Genomic DNA, 26,227 nt, shown 5'->3' on the forward strand with positions numbered 1-26,227 from the left:
CAAAAAATTGGAGCTAATGATAACTCTAATTTGTTTTCTTTCTATCAAGAATATTAATCTTGCTGCCCTTTTTCCAAAAGTGTGAAATCTAAAAGTATTTTGACTTTTCTTCAGTGTTTAATCAATTAAAATGACAGTCTTAATGCTTATAGCACAAAGTATTAATAAAATTTAACTAGAGAATCTTCATGTAAAGACTAAAGAATGTTATCAGTTTTTGTTTTCCTGAATGTTTACATTTCCGTATTCCGTCAGTTACCTTTTTTTTTCATAATTGTTTATTTAGTGGACATATCAGGCCATGGTCCATGAACTACTAGGCATAAACAACAATCGGATTGATCTTTCCAGAGTGCCGGGGATCAGTAAAGACTTAAGAGAAGTGGTCCTATCTGCTGAAAATGATGAATTCTATGCTAATGTAGGTGGTTTAAATTTTTTTTAATTGTCTTTCGTTGTTTTTATGTAAGAAGATCAATATTGGCTTGTTAGTATGGGGGCAGGCATGGGATTTCATGTGAAAGGATGATAGAGGCATCCTGTGCATAAACTGCCTCTCAAGAGAAGGCAGAAGACTTGGATTCTCACCCTTTAGCAATTTTTTTTCATAGAGATCACGTAGTTATTTCCTTCTCTCCCCTCCAGTAGCTGTTTGTGAGGATAGTAATGGTATTCATCAACAGTGTCCCAGCTAATGTCCAAATTTGGTAATTAAAATAGAATTTCCCTGCCCTTCAATTCTGTGTTTCTAATTCTTTTTCACTTCTTTTAAGTTGTCTGAAAGTCAGACTAGTTGATGAAGTGTGCTTCCAACTTAACTTTTTCACAGAATATGTACCTGAACTTTGCTGAGATTGGTAGCAATATAAAGAATCTCATGGAAGATTTTCAGAAGAAGAAACCAAAAGAACAGCAAAAACTAGAATCAATAGCAGACATGAAGGTAAATTGAACATGTACATGAATGACTAACATGTGACAGTTTGGAACTATTCATGTAAGCAACACTTTTGGAATCTTCTGGGTCTAATTTCTACCTTGATTGATTTTATTTGGTTTGAGACTTATTTTCTGTAATGTCTTTAAACAATGTAGTGAAAACTTCATGATAAGCCACGTGCTTCTTCCCATTCTTCAGTAATATCTGGACTATTTAAAGACTCAATCTATTGCCGGGCACAGTGGCTCTCGCCTGTAATCCCAGCACTTTGGGAGGCCGAGGCGGGCGGATCACCTCAGGTCAGGAGTTCAAGACCAGCCTGACCAACATGGTGAAACCCCGTCTCTACTAAAAATACAAAATTAGCCGGGTGCGGTGGCACATGCCTGTAATCCCAGCTACTTGGGAGGCTGAGGCGGGAGAATCGCTTGAACCTGGGAGGCGGAGGTTGGGAGGTTGCAGTGAGCCAAGATCACGTCACTGCACTCCAGCCTGGGCAGCAAGAGCAAAACTGTCTCAAAAAAAAAAAAAAAAAACAACTCAGTCTACCAACATATACCAGTTCTTCTCTTCTTAAGCATAACAAAATGCCATGTGGCTGAAAGTTGTAGATGCTTTAATCTGGGCTGAAAAACAACCCCTGCTTTCCCCACCCCCCATTCAATACATGCTTATCCTCAGTCAAAAAATAACAGAACCTCCCATTGATGTTTTTCCCATGGCAGGCGTTTGTTGAGAATTATCCACAGTTCAAGAAAATGTCTGGGACTGTTTCAAAGCATGTGACAGTGGTTGGAGAACTGTCTCGATTGGTCAGTGAGCGGAATCTGCTGGAGGTTTCAGAGGTTGAGCAAGAACTGGCCTGTCAAAATGACCATTCTAGTGCTCTCCAGGTCAGTCCAATTTGATGAGCACCTACTATGTGTAAGGCACTGTGCCAGGCAGAGCAAGAGATAAAAAGGCAAGTAATCCTTCTTCATCAACATGGAATTTAGTCCGACAAGGAGCTGAGATGAGAACACAAATTAATATTATTTAAGATAGATCTATAAAAGGAGCCACAAGAGAAGTGTGATGTGTAATTCCCAAGGGTTCAGTTAATTAGTATGCGGGCAGCCTAGTCTACTAGAAAGAGCACCAAACTAGAATCAGAAGATCTAGATTGGAGTGTTTGGTATACCACTTACAAGCTTTGTGACATGGAGTTGTTAACTTAATCTCTGAGCCAGTTTCATTATTTGTAAAATAGGTATATTAATACTCATCTCACAGCGTGGTTAGGAAGACTTTAAAAAATAAAACGTATATTAAAATGTATTATCTGGCCGGGCACGGTGGCTCACGCTTGTAATCCCAGCACTTTGGGAGGCCGAGGCGGGCAGATCACGAGGTCAGGAGATCGAGACCACGATAAAACCCCGTCTCTACTAAAAATACAAAAAATTAGCCAGGCGTGGTGGCGGGCGCCTGTAGTCCCAGCTACTCGGAGAGGCTGAGGCAGGAGAATGGCGTGAACCCAGGAGGCGGAGCTTGCAGTGAGCCGAGATTGCGCCACTGCACTCCAGCCTGGGCGACAGAGCGAGACTCCGTTTAAAAAAAAAAAAAAAAAAAAAATGTATTATCTAAGTTTTTTCATTATTGAAGATCTGCTTTTCGTCGCACCAACATATTAATGCCTGCTGTATGTATATACTACTGCTGTGAGGATCTGAGTACAAAGATGAATAAGATACCACATTACAGTAGGGGAGAAAGAAATTAAAACCAGCAATTGTAATACCAAGCACTATATGGTATATTAGAGGTATTTACAAAGGAATATGGAAATACAGAGGAAAGACAACTGTTTTCCCCAAGGATGAGGCTTCTTAGCACTTCTTAGGGAAAATAACATCAAACAGGGAAAAGGAAGAAACATTCTCAGCAGAGAGAATGCAGGCATGAAGATGTGAAGAAATAAATGTTGATATATATATATTTTTCTATATATATAAAATATTTATATTTGAAATATACATATATTTAAATATATATATGGGAACAGAGAATAGTTCAGTGTGGCTAGTACAGGATACAAGATGAGTGGTCTTAGACTGGAAAGACTGACTGAAGCCCCGTTATGGCCATTGGAAGGAAGTTGGACTTTAATCTTAAAATGATGGGGGCTCCCGGAGGATTTTAGAAGAATAGCAACATAATCAGACTCTGGCCTCAAGAAATGGATAGTCTAGTTGAAGAGACAAAACTAAAGCACAAGAAAAAATTAGATAATGTTTCAAGATGAGAAGTAATTAAGTCATAATTGTAATACTGACTATAACAGGTTTTGAGGTTATTAGGAATAGTTCTTAGAGAAGGCAAGATTAGGATGGACCACAAAGAATGAATAGAATTTGGGGGAGGAGTTCAGTCAGGAACAGCAAAAGCAAAGATGTAGAAGTATGCAGGAAGTAATAAACAGTTTGACCTGTAGAGAGTGAGTATGAAACAGAATTAAATAAAATTGAATTGGTAAACAAAAAACAGTTTACAAGCTTTATGAAGAGGCTTGTAAGAATTTATACCTGGTGAGATAGGCAAAGAGATCCAGTATAGGATCTTATGTAGAACGTTGATGTGATGAAGGCAGTATTTTAGGAAATGTAACCTAGTAAGGATGCTTTAGAGGTGAAAAAACAGGTCAGAGAGACTTGTAGACTTACAGTGATAGTAGTAAAAATGTACAGCAAGGGGCAGAACTGAAAAACATTTCAAAGGGAGAAGAATTAGACGACAGGCTGGATATAAAGATAGAATAAATCAGAGGTAATTCCATGTTTCCTGAGAAATGACAAAGTATGATGTCACTGACAAGTAATTTAGGAATACGAGTCCTTTAGGAAATAGCCATTTCTAAGCCACTTATAAGAAGCACATTTCCCTGTTAATAGGGCTCTATATTCTAAAGCTTAACTTCTTTCTTTCCCAGCTACAGTTCCACTTTATTCTATAAGATAATGCCAACCTGTTATATTGGAAACAACTCAGGTTTTGGACCCAGACTGGCTTGGCTTATATCCTACCTCTCCTTACCAAAGTTTCTTTGGGAAAATTACTTGATTTGCCCAAGTCTTGGGGATAATGATTTCAAACTTTCAGACTGTTACGATGATTCAATGAGATATGTAAAATGCTTCACATGTAATAGGTGCTTTGTAAATGTTGGTTCCCTTCCTCTAAGCATGATTTTTTTTTTACACATAGTACAACCAAAAGAAAGAAGTCTACCTGTGGGTGCTCTAGTTATACCACGGTCTTTACTGGGATTTATTGTTGTTGGGTTTTGGATCAGAACCTAAAGTCGCATTCTTTTTAATCACTAAATAGTATCCTTTGTAAAGATGTATCCTAATCTATTTAACTTGGCCTTTAAACAACACTACTAATAGTTGTTTTGTGGGCCTAATAGAAGTGTCCTGATATTTATCACAAAAAATAAGTTTTCTGCCTCTTATTAAATAAAAAACAAAATTGTGTCCCGTAACTAAATTTAAATTTCTTATATTTCTTTATCATTTGGTTTTTCCCTTGAAAACGGTAGAACCAGACTTAATCACTAGCCAGTTTTACTGTCTTTATTTGTATCTCTCTACATATGGAAAGCAATTAGAAAAAGTTCTTGTAATAACTTGTCTGAAACTTTATTTTTGTGTTCACTTTAAAAGAAAAATAGTTACTTTAAAAATATAAATTCTATTTGTGATCTACTTTTTATTTTTAGAACTTATCTTTTGAAGGTTTTCTTGTCTAGGGTATTGGGATTTTACAGTGAGCAGTTGATTTGGAGTCCCCCATCATAAAGGACTTCTTTGGCAACATAATTTAAATAGTCTATAAAGGGATCTTTTGTTTGATAGTAAGTGGATGTCAGGGGCCTGACTTCTAGAGGGGTTATAGCATTCCTTGACTTGACCTTAGATGATAATACGTCATGAAGCAATGAAATGAGGTTTGTGAGTAGAGATGGAGTTTGCTTTATTGAATAGTAAGTATCATGACAAGAAAAAAAAGTTCATGTATTGCTAAAAGTTAACTTAAAAATTGCTGCCATTCTAACCATTATTTTGTAGGCTCATGAAAATTTCATTTAGAAAGAATTTCACTAGAACCAAAGTGAAATTTACTACCACTGAAACATATACATATCCTCAGAAGAGATTTATTTGATTAGTAATGAAGATTTGCCATACCATGAAGAAAAGCATCTTTAGAAAGTGAGCAATTCCACCCTTACCATCCTCCCCATACCCTGCCTTCCATGCCCAACCTGTGTTGTCATATCACAGCTTTTCATTTGGAGAGAGGAACCAGTCTATTTTATATTTTTTCCTGACCTTTCGTAAAGATCTCAAATCATCCTGTTAATGATACATAATAAGGACTCAATAAATATTTATTAGAAAAATGAGGAGGAAGAGCTCTATTTGAAGCAGTATAGAGTAGTGGCTAAGAGCTTGGGCCTTTGATGGCTTGGGTTTGAAAATAATTCCTAACCACTCTACATCTCAGTCCTTTTGTCTATAAAGGGGGAAAAAATAATAGTGCTTACCTCAAAATTGTTGTGAGAGTGCAGTGAGCTAATACATGTGAAACACTTATGGTACTTGGTACTTATAGCTTTCAAGAAATATTAACTACCAACATTAAGAGTATTATTATTTGATGGTAAATTTAATTTTCTTAATGGCATCCAAGACATGTTTTTTAGTTCAATGATAGCCTTGTATCTCTCTGATTTCAGAAAAGTATTTGGTTTTTGTGTGTGTGTGTTTTGTTTTGTTTTCTTTTCTTTTGCCACTCATTAAAATTATAGGAAAAGTGGTTGGGACACATTGAAGTGACTGACAATTTTACTTTGATTAATTAAATGTAAAAATGATCCTTTTACTCTAAAACGACATTTAGCCAGTATTTTAGAAACAGTATTGATCAGCAGAAGATCTACTGCAAAGCTCAATTTTATGTTGACTAGTCATTAAGAAAAGGAATACTGGCTCCAATGTATTTACCAGTCAGTAGAATTGGGTCTTGTCTGCTTTCTATCATTTTTCCCTGATAAGCTTTTTATATTCCCACAACACTGTTCTCTCAAACTGTTAGGGTCATTTTTATCAGATTAGCATGTGGAAGACTTCTGCCAATTCCATCTTACTGTCCTAATCTGTTGGTTTATTTTGTTATTCTCTGACTTTACTACATTAATATAGTAGATAACAAAGAAGGGATCCTGTTCTTTAGGTTAAACTAAAACAAAAAAAATGGAGACTATCTTTATTACCAAGACCATCTGTAATCTGTATAATAGTTTAAAATGTGTGTATGTCATAATGATTTCTTCTTGCTGTGCTGCTTCATCATAGTTTTGACAGAAGAAAACAGAAAAGTAGAAAAGGATTTAGCCAGAAACAATGGAAGAATCTCTAAATATCAGAAAAGAAGAATGGTTTTCTCATTGATGTCTTATAAATGAATGTTAGTTCCTTTAGGAAACTTGATTTCCAAAGACACTATTTTTGCTTTGCTTTGCTTTGCTTTTCCTATTCCTTGATTAGGCCCACACAAATGTTAGAGTTCAGTGCAAGGTTTTTGAATCCCGTCTTCTTAAGTAGATGACAATTTTCTGTTGTGTTCTTTACTCAGTCATTGTTATAATATGACAGTGTCGTTTTCTAATAGTTACAAGGCTGATGGAAAATTTAATAAGAGAAACCAAAAAATTATATAATTCAGTTAATTTCCAACAGATAAATACTACCGTGTAGCATATACCTGCTTTGTAATTATAAGCCTCTCTGATTCTTTTTCTCCTCTTCTCTGGTTAGTGCCCTGAAATCTCAATGTAATGTATGCCACTATCAATCAAGTTGACAAGTCAAGTAGTTATGAGGGAAATCCTTCAAAATGAAGTCAAAGGATAAAGTGGGATCAAGGCAGACAAAAAGGTCCTGTGTCTCCAAGGACTGATACAGCTGAAAGAAAAGAAAGAACTCAGCTTGTACCTACAGGTTTCTTTTCATGAGAGAATAGATGCCTCTAGCTAGAACATGGACCTGAGCCATGAGTTGGGTCCTAAGGGCTCAAAAGTAGGCAAAATAATTACTCACAGTAAGCCTGGTCAGATCTGGGCCAAGTCCTCAATAGAGAACTAATTGTCAAGCCAGGCAATCTAAATACCAGTACCAAGTCTCAAGGAATGGAAGTGGATTTTTTTTATGATTGATGCATAATGATTGTACAGATTTATGGAATACAATGTGATGTTTCAATACATGTATACATTGTGTAATGATCAAATCAGGGTAATTAGCATATCCATCACCTTAAACATTTGTCATTTCTTTGCGATAAGAACATTTAAAAACCTCTCTTCTAGCTATTTTGACATATATAATACATTATTGTTAACTCTATTCATCCTACTATGCAATAGAACACCAGAACATATTCCTGCTATCTAACTGTAGCTTTGTACCTATTAACCAATTTCTAACCACCCCCATCCTTCACTATCCCATCCTCTGGTAACTGCTATTCTGCTCTCTACTTCTATGAGTTCAATGAGAACAACTTTTTAGATTCCACATGTGAGTAAGATCGTGCACTATTTGTCCTTCTGTGTCTGGTTTATTTCACTTAATTTAAGTCCTCCAGGTTAATCTGTTTTGCCACAAATGACAGAATTTTGTTCTATTTCATGGCTGAATAATAAATATTTTTATATATATATCTATATATACACATATATATAGATATATATATGCTGCATTTTTTTTTTCCTTTTTTTTGGCGGGGGGGAACAGGGTTTGGCTCTATTGCCCAGGCTAGAGGGTAGTGGTGCAATCTTGGCCCGCTACAACTTCTGCCTCCCAGGCCTGAGCTACTCTCCCACCTCAGCCTCCCCAGTAGCTGAGACTACAGGCATACACCGCCATGCCCAGCTAATTTTTGTATTTTTGTAGAGACAGAATTTCACCATGTTGTCCAGGCTGGTCCCCAGCTCGAGCTCAAGCAATCCACCTGCGTCGGCCTCCCAAAGTGCTGGGATTACAGACCTGAGCCACCCTGCCCGACCTAAATACTGCATTTTCTTGATCCATTCATCTGTTGATGGACATTTAGGTTGATTTCATATCTTGGCTATTTTGAATAGTGCTGCAGTAAACATAGGAGTGCAGATATCTCTTCAACATACTGATTTCATTTCCTTTGGATATATACCAAGTAGTTGGATTGCTAAATCATATAGTAGTTCTATTTTTAATTTTTTAAGGAACCTTCATACTATTTTCCATAATGGCTGTACTAATTTACATTCCCACCAGTTGTGTGTAAGGGTTCTTATTTCTCCACATCATCACCAACACTTACTGTCTCTAATAAGAAACAGTCAAGAGTCAAGATCCAAGTGAAGGTAACTAGAAAAGGGCAGAGACTGATTACTGCAAATAGTCTTTGACTGTCATCATACCAGTTTTGTGAATTTATAGTTACTTGGATTTCTCAGATTTGCTTAAAAGTACAGAGACAGATCAGCCAGAAAAGGTGGTAAGAGAGTGACTGCAAGGGCAGGAAATGAGACATTGTGCCTATAAGAAAAGTAACAACATAAATCCCAAATGGGATTTCTTTTCTTTTTAAAAATTTTTTTTTATTTTTATTTATTTGAGACAGTTTCACTCTGTCGCCCAGGCTGGAGTACAGTGGCACGTAATCTCAGCTCACTGCAACCTCCGCCTCCCAGGTTCAAGCAATTCTTCTGCCTCAGCCTCTTGAGTAGCTGAAACTACAGGCGCCCGCCACTACATCCTGCTAATTTTTTGTATTTTTAGTAGAGACAGAGTTTCACCATGTTGGCCACGCTGGTCTCGAACTCCTGACCTCAAGTGATCCACCTACCTCGACCTCACAAATTGTTGGGATTACAGTCGTGAGCCATGGCACCCGGCCCCCAACAGGATTTCTTAATGTTTTAAACTTATGCTGTTGATTGAGATACATACATAATTTGTACCTCAAATTTCTTCACATTATAGTAGAAAATAGTGGAACATTTGAACAGATACCCTAAATGGGCTGTATTCCATGGCTGCTCTAGGGGAAAGATACCACGAAAGGAAAAAAATAAGAAAAATCTTACAAATTTGGGATCAAAATCTGCAGAAGAGAAGTTTGTCCCTTTTTGATCCCTTAAGGATGATGGTAGTGAAATAGTAACCCAAAAAGTCAGCAATAGAAATCTCTCTCAGAGTACTCTGTACTTGAAAGCTACATGGGAGGTTCCCCATTTATCATCATAGTCCCTAGTCAGTGTGAACAGAAGAGCTCTTAGACATTGGACATGGTTGTTGTCCGGTACAAAAGAGAAATGTATGTGAAAGCATTTTGTAAGTTGTAAAGTAATCATATAGTTGATAGTTATGTCCTCAGAATTCAGTGCCCTTCAAGGCTCTTGCCAGCCTTTCAAACCAAGCCATTTCTTCCTCTGATTTCCATATTTATTTTGATAGTGCCACTGCTTTTAGTCTCCCACTGGTTCCAATACTTACTGATTCTTCAGGACCTTTGGCAAGTGTCACCTCTATGAAGTCTTTCCTAATTTCTCAACAACCCAATATACTTTCTCTTCCCCTTTCTCTCCCCTTCCTCTTTTGCACTGATTTTCAGCTTTTGCTTTTTATTTTGTTTTTTGCATACATATGTTTCTGTTATAACACCACATATTTGTTCCTGAAAAGCCTCACATTCTATAAAAACATGCACTAAAAAAAGGGTTATGAGAATATAGGGTTATAAGTAGACCACTTAAAATCTACATGACTATAAAAAGAAAGAAAAAATTCATATAATTTTTAATCAGAGCCCTAATAAAAATAGTAACAATTGTAATAAAAATACTAGCATGGTTAAATCTCCGCTGGCATTTGCACCTAGAAATAGAGCCAGTCCATCCTCTGCAGCCTTATTCCTGGGGCTCATGTTTTCTTCAAATTATAAAGTCTTGAAAATACTCGCTTCTCATAAAGACTACTTTGTCAAAATAAAAAATACCATATGGAGATAGCTTTCTTCATCAATCAGTGTTTGATTGTTATTTTGTTTTGTTTTGCTTTTTTACACAGTGCAATATATTTGCATCCTTTTTATTTGCACTTGCCCTTTGCCCATATAGCATAACACAGTGGAAAGTGCAACAGTTCTTGAAGCTACAAAACCAGATACTTCTTGCAGACACAATTCTGTAGGATTATCATCTTTTTTCTTAAGGTATTGGTAAGGCTTCCCCTTTAATCATAAGAAAGCCTATCCATTCTGGAAAAATTACATATGAACCAATATGCCTTCTGTGTTAAACTGACACCATTTCCACATTTATCCATCTCATGGAACTAAAGTACATTAAAGAAACATGTATATAGCAGAATAAATTATATTACTTTGATCATCCTTCACCCCATTGATTGTGAACTCACTGGGGACAGGAATTGTCTTTAACTTATCTGTGTGCCTGCAACAGTGCATGGCATACTGCCTTATGGGGACTCAAAAAGTATTTGTTGACCTGAATTAAATTATTTGTTCTGCTGCATAATAAATATAAATCTGTACTATATGGAAGGTCCTGAATATGAGGATTAAAAAGTGTAAACATGGCTTCTCCTGGCCCCCTTTTCTATCGGTACCTGCCTCTTAAAATCATTAAGTACTAAATCTAGAAATTACATGCTATTACATCCTCATCTCTGTCAACCATGTTGAGACATGTTCTGATGCTTCTTAGAGATCAAGCCCAGTCTGTGTAAAATCCTCCCAACTTGTCTCCATTTCACTGGTCAATCATTAATACTAAGAGAAAGCAGTAGGGTTTGCAAATCAACTAGTCAGCTTTGTTGTGCCGTATTGATTCAAGTCGTGGAAATAGTAAGTGTTCCTTCTTTCAGCAAGGAAATTACAACTTCAGCTATTGGAAAAGAAAAGGAGCTATCCATTATTAAATTCATTTTTGTCCTGACACAATTACAATGGAAATATATTTCCTTATTTAATTCTTACCTTGGACAAAAGGCATTTAATTTTCTATAGTTGAGACAGTTGCTAAGTGTATGACTTACAATTGTCATAGTAGTGATGTATCACTACCATTCAATAATTATTAGATCTAAGGCATTGTACAACAGATCACTCGAGTGAAAGGGGGATAAATATAAGTTCTATCTTTCTTCAGAATATAAAAAGGCTTCTGCAGAACCCCAAAGTGACAGAGTTTGATGCTGCCCGCCTGGTGATGCTTTATGCTTTACATTATGAGCGACACAGCAGCAATAGCCTGCCAGGACTAATGATGGACCTCAGGAATAAAGGTGTTTCTGAGAAGTATCGAAAGGTAACCAGTTTCCATATTAGCCCACCAAACAGGAACCAACTCTGTTATTATATTCTTAGCCCTAACAAATGATAAATCATACTATTTTTATTTACAGAAGCATATAATTCTTTCTCTTCATTTTTGTTTCCTTAATAAAATTTTATTTTCTTATGAAATGGGCTTCCTGATGCCTAAGCAATCAAAATTTGCTTCTCTTTCTTAATAGCTCGTGTCTGCAGTTGTTGAATATGGTGGTAAACGAGTCAGAGGAAGTGACCTCTTCAGCCCCAAAGATGCTGTAGCTATCACCAAACAATTCCTCAAAGGACTGAAGGTATAGACATCTCATCTATGCTCTCCTGAGTGAGAACAGTTGAAGCCCCTGAGGCTGAGAGTGAATGAATATGATCTTCAAAGTATCTTGAAGATTGCTGCTAGTTTAGTACTATGTCAGTTAAATGAAATTAAAACTGGCATCCTCTTGAAAGCTTTTTCTTTTAGTGCTTTCTGTATTAGAGCTGTATCAGCATTGGACCAAATAGCTGAGCAAGAAATAACTGGAGATATTTCCAGGAACTAAGAAGAAAAAGACAAACAGTTCTGTTAGTCACAGATATTTTATGCCATTTGTTTATAATTAAAGATTTTTTAGGTAGTTTCTCTTTGAAGGAAATTAAAGATGAAGCAAACATTTGATCTTTTAAAAATACTGACCTGTTTTCTTAAAATACTCAAAAATTAATTCTAATCTGCTAGCCTTTCTTTTTTTTTTTTTTTTTTTTGAGACAGAGTCTCACTCTGTCTCCCAGGCTGGAGTGCAGTGGCTCAGCTCACTGCAAGCTCCGCCTCCCGGGTTTTACGCCATTCTCCTGCCTCACCCTCCTGAGTAGCTGGGACTACAGGCGTGCACCACCTACGCCCGGCTAATTTTTTTTGTATTTTTGGTAGAGATGGGGTTTCACCGTGTTAGCCAGGATGGTCTCGAACTCCTGACCTTGTGATCTGCCCGCCTCGGCCTCCCAAAGTGCTGGGATTACAGGCGTGAGCCACCGCACCTGGCAGCGTTTCTTATGTTTCCTGAAGTTTTTCTATTTTCCTGGGTATTTCCAGTCTTTTTTATACATGATCCTTTCCTTTTATTTGCTCTACCTATCATTTAACATTTCACGAAAGGGTGAGAGACAATGAAGACATGATAAAGGATTTAAGCTATTCCATTTTTAAAAAATCCTTTACAATAACTAGCCCTAAATTAGAGTAATTTTATGAGATTAGAACATTTCTAGCTGATTAAAATAATTTTTAAATTTCCCACAGTTCCTAAACCTATTTCCCACAGTTATTTAAATCTATCCCATGAAATCTCTATTGAGTGTATGTCCTTTTCTGATATGAATATTATTAATTCTTGTATTGCCAGTTTCCCAAAAATGACATAAGAACCATTTTCCCCTGTTTTAGGGAGTAGAAAATGTATATACACAGCATCAACCTTTCCTACATGAAACCCTGGATCATCTCATCAAAGGAAGGCTTAAGGAAAGCCTATATCCTTATCTAGGCCCCAGCACACTCAGAGACAGGTAAGCTAACAAAGATATTAATAATAAAAGCCAGAAACACTGAAGAAACAAAATTTAGAGTAATGTTAAGGACTAAAGCTGAGATTACAGCATTCTGCTCCTCCTTTCTTCTGTTAAGAGTCTTTTGGTTTTACATATGTCAGCATTAGATATGAATTCCCCTGCTAAGTCTGAAACATTTATTTCTTTTGTACTAAAGAAACAAGTGTTTTGGAGAGCCTCAAATCCTTCTGTATTTCAGTATCAGACCAGTTTACTTATGCCATTTAAGGTTCTGTTCGATGGCATCTGGCATTTGGTGTTTCAAACATTAAGGCCAAAAATAGGCTTGCTGCTTGATTGCCATCCAGAGCAGGTTGTTACTATTTTTGGTGAGGACTGGACTTTGCCAAATGTTGCCAGCACACAAACTGAGAGACCTAATTAATAAAGGCCATTTGTTACACAGGAGCAAAGGATGGCTTTCTTTTTGAGTATTAACTAAAGGAAGCAATAATTGTCATCTTAATCCAGTGGTTAATTTTTAATAAAAACAAAACTTGTCAAGAACAACTTATTTAGGCCAACCTGAAATTTTAAATATTGTATACATAAATTCTACCTAGTTAAAAATTATATTGTTACTTTCTTTGTTGGACCACGTGTTATCTAAAGGGGCTAACATATATACTTGAATCCTATTGGATAGATTAATATGAAAATTTTACTGTTGACATAATTCTTCTATTATTTCAGTTAAACATCTAAGAGCCTTGGAAGTATAGTGTTTTATAAACGTAATGAGATTCTGAGTGGGAAAAATGTTTCGAGATACATAGGTGATTCTTTTATGTGATAAAGTGTAGTTTTTCAGTTTGCCCTTTAAAAAAATTTTTTCCGTAATTTGGTACAGAATAGAAAAAAAAAAAAAAATCATCTTTTAAAAGTCCAAGGTTGAGAGGCAGAACATTTGGTGTTAAATTCAGAGAGTGTACTCATTCAGATAAAATGTTTAAGGACCTTAGGATCAAGATTCAGAAATGTCAGCTAAGTGGGAAGAATGAACGCCAGCCCAAAGTTATGCACCTATCTGAGAGGCTTTTTAAAAAACATAACTATTCTTGAGCTTTTGCATTAATGTGATAAATAAAAACATTTATTTGCTTATGAATTTATATAAGAATTATTGAACAAGAAATTATTTATTACCAAAGGGAAACCATAGGCCACCAGAAGAATATACTGTATATGATCAGTACACAGCAGAAAACCTTTCTAATTTACATAATTCATTCCCACACAAAGCTCAAAATTATATTCCTTGAACAAAATGCACATTCATCAGTTGTCAACATCTGTTACCATTTGTCACTATAACCTCAGTATGCATATAGTTAATAATTCAATTGCTTTGTCCTTTTGTACAACAGATGTTGATTGAATGCTTTCAGTATGTCAAGAGCTGTTGTAGATGCTGGCGATATAGAAGTGACAGGAAAGACAAGGTACCCGCCCTCAAAGAACTTACATAGAGACAATGAGTAAACAAGTAAATAAATGAAGAATATAATTTTAATAAGTGCTATCCAGGAAATAAATAGGGTAATAAGCTTCAAAGTAATTATAGGGGTGGGGAGGACTACTTTAGATGGAGAGAGAGCCTCTCTGAGAGGTGATATTTAAGATGAGCTTTGAGTCATAAGAAAGAACCAGACCAGGCACGGTGGCTCACGCCTGTAATCCCAACACTTTAGGAGGCCAAAGCGGGAGGATCACCTGAGGTCAGTAGTTTGAACCAGACTGGCCAACATGGCAAAACCCCATCTCTACTAAAACTACAAAAATTAGCCTGGCGTGGGTAGCAGGCGCCTGTAATCCCAGCTACTCAGGAGGCTGAGGTAGAAGAATCGCTTGAACCTGGGAGGCGGAGGTTGCAGTGAGCTGAGATTGCACCATTGCACTCCAGCCTGGGTGACAGAGTGAGACCCCATCTCAAGAAAAAAAAAAAAAAAAGCAATCACACGATGATTAGGAGAAAAAGCATCCAAAGCAGAGGAAAACACCAGAGCAAAGGTCTTGAAGAAAGAGAGAATTTGGCAAGTTAATGGAACAGAAGGGAGCCCTGCTTGGCTGGAGCATAGTGAATAAGGAGGAAATAAGAGGTTGAAAGATAGGCAGGGTTGGATCACATCGGTTCTCGAAGACCCTAGTAAAGAGATTTTTTTTTTTAATGTCATAGGAAGCCATCGAAGAGTTAAGCATATGAGTAACATGAACTTAATTGTGTTTTAAAAGATATTTGTGGTGAGAATGGATTATTGAAGGCAAAAATAGAAGCAGAGAGACTACTGAGGAGATGACTGCAGTAGTCCAGGTGAGAAATGGAAGTGGTTTGGGTAGGAGGCTGAGAGAGAAGCCAGAATCAATAGACATATTTAATGGCACAGATTTATGGAACAAGGGTAAGAGAGAAGTCAAGAATAACTCTCAGGCTTTGAGGAGAAACAGAGTTTTGTTGTTCAGTTGGAGATGTCTATTAGATAACAAGTAGAAATGTCACATATTGAGAGTTGATAAAAAATATTGGTAATACTAAAACCTCTGGAAATTTTGAACTGCTCCAGATTAAACATGGAAAAGGCAACTAGCTGGGGAAATGGAAACAAGAGGAGAGTGTATTGGATCATGAGAAAGGTATTGGTAAATGAATTGGAGATTTGATGAGGCCAAAGAATTATTACAGAAGAGTATTAGTATAGGTAAATTGGAAGTTGAGGGGTAGTTATTGGATAAAGATATTTTGAATTCAAGATTTCATAGGGGGTTCAGATACTTGTAACGAAGAAGTTTAGATTGTAAGCATGGATGTGGGTGGTTGTAGTGGGTAGAAGAAAAGATCAGGATTGGTAAGGAGACCAGGATGTTAGATGAGTAATCCACAGTGATGTTAAAGTCACTGAAAATCTTGAAAAGAGAAGGAGAAAAAGGAGGACAAGTAAGCCGGAGCTAAAGTCTTCACAGAATAAAAGTGACCAGGAAAGGAGGTCAGGAGAAAACGGTGCAACTACATTATGAGCTTCTAAGATAGTGGAAATTTTGAAGGAAGAAGGCAAAGAAATGGTTACAAAACTACAGTGGGTGTCACAGAACATACCTATACCACCTCCTGGCCATGCCTAACAGAAGGAATACTGCAAAGGACTTGAAAATACTCTTATTTACCAATTCTAGTTCTAAAAGCTTACTGTATAGATATTCCTGTGCAAGTACACAAAGATACTTAAGCAAGGATGTTCACTGAAGTAATAGCAAAAAAACTGGCCGGGCGCGGTGGCTCAAGCCTGTAATCCCAGCACTTTGGGAGGCCGAGGCGGGCGGATCACGAGGTCAGGAGATCGAAACCATCCTGGCTAACACGGTGAAACCCCGTCTCTACTAAAAATACAAAAAATTAGCCGGGCATGGTGGCGGGCGCCTGTAATCCCAGCTACTCGGGAGGCTGAGGCAGGAGAATGGCATGAACCCGGGAGGCGGAGCTTGCAGTGAGCCGAGATCACGCCAGTGCACTCCAGCCTGGGGGACAGAGAAAGACTCCATCTCAAAAAAAAAAAAAAACAAAAAAAACAAAAAAAAACTAGGAACAAGCTAAATATCTATTAATAGAGGGCTGGTTACCTAAACTACAGTACAATACGTATTCTTTTTTTTTTTAATGACATAACTCCTCACGAGTGATATGCAAAGCTTTTTAAGATGTATTAGATAGAAAAGCAGGATGTTATAACATTCCTTTTTTTTTTTTTTTGAGACGGAGTCTTGCTCTGTCACCCAGGCTGGAGTGCAGTGGCGCCATCTCGGCTCACTGCAATCCCCGCCTCCCGGGTTCAAGATTCTCTTGCCTCAGCCTCCTGAGTAGCTGGGATTACAGGCACATGCCACCATGCCTGGCTATTTTTTGTATTTTTAATAGAGATGGGGTCTCACCATGTTGGTCAGGCTGGTCTTGAACTCCTGACCTCGTGATCTACCCACCTCAGCCTCCCAAAGTGCTGGGATTGCAGGCGTGAGCCACTGTGCCCAGACATAACACTTCTTTTGGGTAAAAAAAACTGTATAATCCTGGGTGCAGTGGCTCATGCCTGTAATCCCAGCACTTTGGGAGGCCGAGGCGGGCAGATTCTTTGAGGTCAGGAGTTCGAGACCAGCCTGGCCAACATAGTGAAACCCTGTCTGTACTAAAAATGCAAAAATTAGCCAGGCATGGTGGCATGCACCTGTAGTCCCAGCTACTCAGGAGGCTGAGTCAGGAGAATCGCTTGAACCAGGGAGGTGGAGGTTGCAGTGAGCCGAGATTGTGCCATTACACACCAGCCTGGGTGATAGAGCAAGACTCCGTCTCAAAACAAAAAAAGTGTACATGTATATAAATATGTGCTTGACTATACATATGTATGTATATTATATATATAATATATTTTATATTTTTACAAGCACATATATGTATAAATACAGTAACTTTTTTTTTTTTTTTTTTTTTTTTGAGACAGGGTCTGGCTCTGTAGCCCAGACTGGAGAGCAGTGGCATGATTTCAGCTCACTGCAGCCTGCACCTTTTGGGCTCAAGCCATCCCACCTCATTCTCCTAAGTAGCTGGGACTACAGGCACATGCCACAGTACCTAGCAAATTTTTGCATTTTTATAGAGACAAGGTTTTGCCATGTTGCCTAGGCTTGTCTCAAACTCCTGAGGTCAAGCAATCCGCCTGCCTCAGCCTCCCAAAGTGCTTGGATTACTGGCATGAGCCACCATGCCCTGCCTACAGTAACTATTTCTGAAAGAATATTCAAGAAGTTGTTAATAGTCGTTACCTCTGGATATTGAGACAGTAGTTAGTTAGTTACATATCTATCCTTCTCATTAGTTGTTGTATTAGGTATTGTAATCTTGAAGTAAGTATTATGTTTTGTTAATCTTTGGAGTTTTCACAATGTTTAACACAGTGATTTACAAATAGTAGGTGTTCAACAGATGTTCGGTAAATTCTATAGGCATCTCTTCTAGTTGATATGCCAATATTTATAGTTGGAAAATTTAAACCAGAGAATAAATTTAATTGATGCTATACAAAATTTAGATTTTTGAAGTTCATAAACAACCCTATAAAACATTCTGGCTCTGCATTCACTTGGCCACAATATCAGCTCTAGCCACTTTCTTGGCCCTGTATTATCATATTGAAAAGAGTCTTTGATTATAGTGGTATTTATTATTATTTGTCTCATCATAATAGAAATTCTAGGTTTTATTGTTGCTATAATAATAGAAAATATCAAAGGAAATGTGTCAAGAACACAACTTTGCAAAACCAGAACGCTGGTGGAAATTTTTTTAGCCCTTAGCTATTAAATTAGTGTTTAAGCTGTTTGGCAGTATAGCTATATCCACAAATTGGATTTGATCATTCTGCAGATGGGATTCTTGCATACCCTATTTTTCAAGCTAATTTTTTTTTCTCACTCTAGAATTGCCTCTTGTCTCTGATAAAGGCAAGCAACTTTTTCATTTGGTGAGGAAATGGAGCTATATGATCATGCATTCCAGAATCAGTCAATTCAAAAAGGAAGTACTTTTCATGTTTATAGAAATGTAGTAGAAGCTTGTTGCTACAGCTTATATTTTGTTTCTGTGAAGCAGCAGTCCTTTTTCATTGGCCTTTTTTCCTGCAGTAAATGCTCATAAGAACTGTGTACCATTTGTAAGTATGTTCAAAAATTACAATTTTAGCCGTAAGTGTAATGCTCCACAAAATAGATAAAATGTTGCCTTTTGAAAGTTTGTGTTTCCACCTAACTTAACCACATATAGAAATAATGTTTAAAATTCTCAATAAGGCGGGCAATGTGGCTCATGCCTGTAATCCCAACACTTTAAGAGACTGAGGTGGGCGGATCAGAGGTCAGGAGTTCGAAACTAGCCTGGCCAACGTAGTGAAACCTTGTGTCTACTAAAAAAAAATACAAAAATTAGCCGGGTGTGGTGGCAGGCATGGTGGCAGACTCCTGCAGTCCCAGCTACTTGGGAGGCTGAGGCAGTAGAATCGGTTGAACCCGGGAGGCAGAGGTTGTAGTGAGCCAAGATTGCACCACTGCAGTCCAGCCTGGGTGACAGAGTGAGACTCCGTTAAAAAAAAAAAAAAAAAACCTCAACAAACTTGGTATTGAAGGAACATACCTCAAAATAATAAGAGCCATCTATTCCCGGTACTCTGGGAGGCCGAGGCAGGCGGATCATGAGGTCAGGAGATCGAGACCATCCTGGCTAACACGGTAAAACCCTGTCTCTACTAAAAATACAAAAAATTAGCCGGGCGTGGTGGTGGGTGGCTGTAGCCCCAGCTACTCAGGAGGCTGAGACAGGAGAATGGCGTGAACCCGGGAGGCAGAGCTTGCAGTGAGCCAAAATCGAGCCACTGCTCTCCAGCCTGGGGGACAGAGCGAGACTCCGTCTCAAAAAAAAAAAAGAGCCGTCTATGACAAACCCACAGCCAACATCATACTGAATGGGCAAAAGCTGGAAGCATTCCCCTTGAAAACCGGTACAAGGCAAGGATGCCCTCTCTCACCACTTCTATTCAACAGAGTATTGGAAGTCCTAGCCAGAGCAATCAGGCAAGAGATAGAAATAAAGTGCATCCAAATAGGGAAACAGGAAGTTAAACTGTTTTTAGACGACATGATTCTGTATCTAGAAAACCCCATAGTCTCAACTCAAAAGCTCCTTCAGCTGATAAACAACTTCAGCAAAGTTGCAGGATACAAGTCAATGTACAAAAATCACTAGCATTCCTATACAGCGACAACAACCAAGCTGAAAGCCAAATCAGAAAGCAATCCCATTCACAACTGCCACTAAAAAAATAAAATACCTAGGAATACAGCTAACCAGGAAGGTGAAAGAGCTCTACAATGAGAATTACAAAACACTGTTCAAAGAAATTAGAGAAGCCACAAACAAATGGAAAACATCCCATGCTCATGGATAGGAAGAATCAATATCATTAAAATGGCTATACTGCCCAAAGCAGTTTACAGATTCAATGCTATTCCTACCTAACTACCAATGACATTCTTCACAGAACTAGAAAAAATTATTTTAAAATTCATGTGGAACCAAAAAAAAGCCCAAATAGCCAAGGCAATCCTAAGCAAAAAGAACAAAGCTGGAAGAATCACGTTACCCAACTTCAAACTATGCTACAAGCCTACAGTGACCAAAACAGCATGGTATGGGTACAAAAACAGGCACATAGACCAATGGAACAGAATAGAGAGCCCAGAAATAAGGCCTCACATCTATGACCATCTGATCTTTGACAAAGCTGACAAAAACAAGCAATGGGGAAAAGACTCATTCAATAAATGGTGCTGAAATAACTGACTAGCCATATGCAAAAGATTGAAGCTGGACCCCTTCCTTATACCATATACAAAAATTTCAACTCAAGATTGATTAAAGACAAATGTAAAACCCAAAACTATAAAAACCCTGGAAGACAACCTAGGTAATACCATTCTGGACCTAGGAACAGGCTAAGATTTCATGACAAAAAAACTATGCATCTGAGAAAGGTCTAATATCCAGCATCTATAAAGAATTTAAACAAATTTACAAGAGAAAAACAACTTCATTAAAATATGGGAGGCCGAGGCAGGTTGGATCACCTAATGTCAGGAATTCGAGACCAGCCTAGCCAACATGGTGAAACCCTGTCTCTACTAAAAATACAAAAAATTAGCCACGAGTGGTGGCTGGCACCTGTAATCATGCCACGGGAGGCTGAGGCAGGAGAATCACTTGAACCCGGGAGATGGAGGTTGCTGTGAGCTGAGATTGTGCCATTGCACTCCAGCCTGGGCAACAAGAGCAAAACCCTGTCGCAAAAAAAAAAAAAAGTGGGCAAAGGACATGAACAGCTACTTCTCAAAAGAAGACATACATGCTGCCAACAAGCATATGAATAAAAGCTCAATATCACTGATCATTAGAGAAATGCAAATCAAAACTATGGTGAGATACCATCTCAACACCAGTCAGAATGGCTATTACTAAAAAGTCAAAAAATAGGCTGGGCATGGTGGTTCACGCCTGTAATCCCAGCACTTTGGGAGGCCGAGGTGGGTGGATCACAAGGTCAGGAGTTCGAGACCAGCCTGGCCAACATGGTGAAACCCCTTCTCTACTAAAAATACAAAAGTTGGCCAGGCATGGTGGCGCATGCCTGTAATCTCAGCTACTCGGGAGGCTGAGGCAGGAGAATGGCTTGAACCCGGGAGGCGGAGGTTGCAGTGAACCGAGATCGCACCATTGCACTCCAGCTCTGGGTGACACAGCAAGACCACCTCGAAAAAAAAAACAAAAAATAACAGATCCTGGCGAGGTTGCAGAGAAAAGGGAACCCTTATACACTGTTGGTGAGAGTGTAAATTAGTTCAACCATTGTGGAAAGCAGTATGGCAGTTCCTCAAAGATTTAAAAACAAAACTACCATTTGACCCAGCAATCCCATTACTGGGTATATACCCAGAGGAATATAACTCATTCCACCATAAAGACACATGCAAGCTGGACACGGTGGCTCACGCCTGTAATCCCAGCACTTTGGGAGGCTGAGGCAGGTGGATCACCTGAGGTCAGGAGTTCGAGACCAGCCTGGCCAACATGGTGAAACCTCGTCTTTACTAAAAAATAAAAAAAATTAGCCAGGCGTGGTGACAGGTGCCTGTAATCCCAGCTACTCGGGAGGCTAAGGCAGCAGAATCACTTGAAACCAGGAGGCAGAGATTGTGATGAGCCGAGATTGCTCCACTGCACTCCAGCCTGGGCGACAGAGTGAGACTCCGTGTCAAAAAAAAAAAAAAAAAAAAAGACACATGCATGGCCAGGTGGGGTGGCTCATGCCTGTAATCCCAGCACTTCGGGAGGCCGAAGTGGGTGGATCACCTGAGGTCAGGAGTTCAAGACCAGCCTGACCAACATAATGAAACCTCATCTCTACTAAAAATACAAAAAAGAGCCATGGTGGTGCATGCCTGTAATCTCAGCTGCTTGGGAGGCTGAGGCAGGAGGACTGCTTGAACCTGGGAGGCAGAGGTTGAGGTGAGCCAAGATTGTGCCCTTGCATTCCAGCCTGAGCAATGAGCGAAACTGTCTCAAAAAAAAAAAAAAAAGACACATGCACACGAATGTTCATTGCAGCACTGTTCACAATAGGTAAGACATGGAATCAACCTAAATGCCCACAAATGACAGACTGGATCAGGAAAATATACATATACATCATGGAATGTTAGGCAGCCATAAAAAAAAAATGAGATTATGCCTTTTGTGGGAACATGGATGGAGCTGGAGGCTATCACCCTTAGCAAACTAATGCAGGAAGAGAAAACCAAATACTGCATGTTCTCACTTAAAAGTTGGAGCTAAATGATAAGAACTCAGGAACACAGAAGGAAACAGCAGACACTGGGGTCTACTTGAGCAGGAAGGGTGAAAGGAGGGAGAGGAACAGAAAAGATAACTATTGGGTCCTGAGCTTAATAACTGGGTGATGTAATAATATGTATGACAAACCGCCGTGACACATGCTTATGTAACAGACCTTCACATGTACCCCCAAACTTAAGATAAAAATTTTTAAAAAGAAATAATGATTTCTAGGTATCCTATATATTAATGTTTTTATTTTTTAACGAAAGATATTATCCTTGATTATCCTTGTATATCTCTATACAGCATGAGCTAGCTGCTGTTTTCTAATGTTTGCTGTCTGCATTAATTAATGCTTTGGTTGCTATGGTGAATTACAAAGCACAGGAAGATGCATACAAAGAATTGAACTTGTGTATTCCACTTAGCTTCAACCATCATATGGAAAAGATTTGCTATATGTTTTACCATTGGCCTCATCAGAACATCTACTTTTAAAATTTACTGGGAAAAGGAATGAAAAGGAAAAATGTCAGGGGTATTTAAACATTGTTTTTCATAGATGTTCTTCCTTAAGTCAGCTTGAATAAGTAGTAGGAGGAGGCTCAGGAAAACATTTATTAATGTTTTCATAACCAAATTTGACATAGTCATCTTTGTGAGGTATACAATTGAGCCAAGCTCTAAGAGCCTATCCCCTGTATCTAGGTTTTGTCCTTACATTTATATAACCTACACCCACAGTTTACCATCCATGACATTTTCTTTCCTCTCCAGTAGTACAAAAATACCCTGCCACCCTGAAATGATCAGACTGAAGGACTGTGTTCTCTTACTATGCTGAAAGCCCACTTGAATTTGTTCCTTCCCAGTTCTTGCCTTTCTTTTCCATAAGAGACAGATATATTCTCCAGGCAGGTGATGGTCAGAGGATAGATATGGAGAAGCAACATCATTTTCCATGATGCTCTCCTTTGTCTGCTCAACCGCTTTTTAAATTGACTTATTAGATCAGGAGCTCAAAACAAAGGTGTTAACTGTCTGATTCTTCCCATTAGTCACCAAGATGGTCACTGTACCCCTGCAAAGGAAAGATTCCCTCCCTTCTTCTTAATAAAATAATCTGTGCAATTCATTTATTTACTTAAGTAAATAAAATGTGTTTATTTGAGTAATCCATTATGCAGTTTATCTTGAGCAAATATATATATTACTTTCCTACATTTTTCATTTTTTTGGTGAATATAATGTCCTTTCAGCCTTGAGTATTTTATTGTTTCTGAACACTTTAACTGCCTCTTATCTTCTAGTTTTTTACATAGTCTGTAACTATCTGGGTAATTTTTCAGTCATCTCCCTTTCTCCTTCCCCTCTTTTGGAGTCCCCCATAGTCTCTTCTCTTCATCCGTATGTCCATGTGTACCTGCCATGTTTAACTCCCATTTATAAGTGAGAACATGCTATATTTGATTTTTCTGCTTCAGATAATGGCCTCTTGCTCCAACCATGTTGCTGCAAAGGACATGATATCATTCTTTTTTATGCCTGCTTAGTATTCCATGGTGTATATATACCACATTTTCTTTAACCAGTCCACTATTGGTGGATACTTAGGTTGGTTCCATAGCTTTGCTATTGTATATAGTGCTGGGATAAACATGAGTGCAGGTGTCTTTTTTATATAATGATTTCCCTTCCTTTGAGTAGATACCCAGTAGTGGGATTTCTGGGTCGAATGGTAAGTTGTTTTTGTTTTTTGTTTTTCCTTTCTTGAGACAGCATCTCATTCTGTTGAATGGAGTGCTGGATGGAGTGCAGTGGCACAGTCACAGCTCACTGCAGCCTCAACTTCCCAGGCTCAAGTGATCCTCCCATCTCAGCACCCTCTCCCTGCCCCCAGCCTTGCCAAGTAGCTGAGACTATAGGGGAAAGCCACCATGCTGGGCTAATTTAAAAAAATTTTTTTTGCAGAGTCGGGGCCTCACAATGTTGCCAGGTAGATCTCAAGCTCCTTGGCTCAAGCGATCCACCTGCCTTGGCCTCCCAAAGTGCTGGGATTATAGGCATAAGCCACCAGGCCCAGCCTTTTTTCATTGTTGTTTTTAAGGGGGAAGAGGGGACATGAGCAAGGACATACCCTGTGCATTCGCTCCCCTCCCTGTGGCTTAATTGCTAGTTCTATTTCTAGTTCTTTGAGCTAGTTCCATAATGTTTTCCACAGAGGTTGAACTAATTTACATTCCCACCAACAGTATATGAGCATTCCCTTTTCTCTGCATCCATGCCAACATCTGTTGTTTTTTGACTTTTTAATAAACCAAAATAGTAAGAGCCATATATGGCAAACCCACAGCTAACATCATACTGAATGGGGAAAAGTTGGAAGCATTTCTCCTAAAAGCTGTAACAAGACAAGGATGTCCACTCTCACTGGTCCTATTCAACATACTGAAAGCCCTACCCAGAGCAATCAGGCAATAGAAAGAAATGTAAGACATCCAAATTGGAAAAGAAGAAGTCAAATTATCTCTGTTCGCATTCAATAGGATTATATAGTTAGAAAACCCTAAAGATCCCTCTAGAAGATTCCTAGACTTGATAAGTGACTTCATTAAAGTCTCAGCATACAAAATCAACATACAAAAATGAGTAACATTTTTATGCACCAATAACATTCAAGCTGAGAATCAAAGTAAGAGCTCAGTCCCATTTAGAATAGACACACACACAAAATACTTAGGAATATATTTAACCAAGGAGGTGAAAGACCTCTACAAGAACTACTTAACATTGATGAAAGAAATCATAGATGACACAAACAAATGGAAAAGCATCCCATGCTTATGGATTGGAAGAATCAATATTAAAATGATCATATTACCCAGTGCAATCTACAGATTCAACACAATTCCTATCAAATTACCAACATCATTCTTCACAGAATTAGGAAAAAGAATCCTAAAGTTGATATGGAACCAGAAGAAAGCCTGAATAGCCAAGGTGCTCCTAAGCAAAAAACAAATCCAGAGTCACATTGCCTGACTTCAAATTATATTATAAGGCTACAGTAACTAAAACAGCATGGTACTTGTACAAAAACAGACACATAGATCAAGGGAACAGAATAGAGAAACCAGAAATAAAGCCACATACCTACAACCAACTGATCTTCAATCAAGTCGACAAAAATAAACAATGGGGAAAGGATACCCCACTTGATAAATTGTGCTGGGAAAATTGGCCAGCCATATGCAGAAAAATGAAATTGGACCCCTATCTCTTAACCATATACAAAAATTAACTCAAGATGGATTAAAGGCCTAAATGTGAGACCTGAAACTGTAAAAGTCCTAGATGAAAACCTAGGAAAAACTCTTCTGGACATTGGCCTAGGCAAAGAATTTATGACAAAGATCCCAAAAGCAAATGCAACAAAAACAAAAGTAGACAAATAGGACTTAATTAAACTAAACGGCTTCTGTACAGCAAAAGAAATAACCAACAGAATAAACAGACAACCTACTAATAATGCCTCCAACAAAGGACTACTATCCACATCCTACAAGGAATGCAATAAGTAAAAACAACCCCATTAAAAACTGGGCAAAGGACATGAACAGACATTTCTCAAAAGAATTACAAGTGGCCGAAAAACGCTTGAAAAAATGCTCAACATTACTGATCATCAGAGAAATGCAAATGAAAACCACACTGAGATATCATCTTACACCAGTCAGAAAGTCAGATGCCACCACTCTGGTTTTACCTTCCTACCAGCTCTTCTGAAGCCTTTGTTATTTTCTCTGTCTCTCTTGCTCTCGCTCTCGCTCTTGCTC

At 38.3% G+C, this 26,227-nt stretch overlaps 1 protein-coding gene across 16 annotated transcripts in view; it reads left to right on the top strand.

Annotated features, from left to right (window-relative positions):
* The window catches only part of VPS45 (vacuolar protein sorting 45 homolog), an 84,307-nt gene that overhangs the window by 17,307 nt on the left and 40,773 nt on the right, over positions 1-26,227 (top strand). For 7 of the 16 annotated variants that reach the window (XR_010117550.1, XM_063626092.1, XM_063626087.1 and 4 more), the window contains exons 8-13: positions 287-421; positions 830-943; positions 1,666-1,833; positions 11,202-11,360; positions 11,569-11,676; positions 12,804-12,925. Coding sequence is in view for 12 of the 16 variants with exons in the window: in XM_063626092.1 (XP_063482162.1) it covers positions 287-421; positions 830-943; positions 1,666-1,833; positions 11,202-11,360; positions 11,569-11,676; positions 12,804-12,925 (806 nt within the window). In the remaining 4 variants the exon portion in view is untranslated. Of the gene's footprint in view, positions 1-286; positions 422-829; positions 944-1,665; positions 1,834-11,201; positions 11,361-11,568; positions 11,677-12,803; positions 12,926-14,334; positions 14,481-15,199; positions 16,116-18,427; positions 20,885-26,227 lie in introns of those variants that run through there. The other 9 variants (XM_063626095.1, XM_063626089.1, XM_063626096.1 and 6 more) reach the window with 6 other exon arrangements.

This window comes from Symphalangus syndactylus, chromosome 12 (genome assembly GCF_028878055.3).
Source record: "Symphalangus syndactylus isolate Jambi chromosome 12, NHGRI_mSymSyn1-v2.1_pri, whole genome shotgun sequence".
NCBI classification, from domain to species: Eukaryota; Metazoa; Chordata; class Mammalia; order Primates; family Hylobatidae; genus Symphalangus; species Symphalangus syndactylus.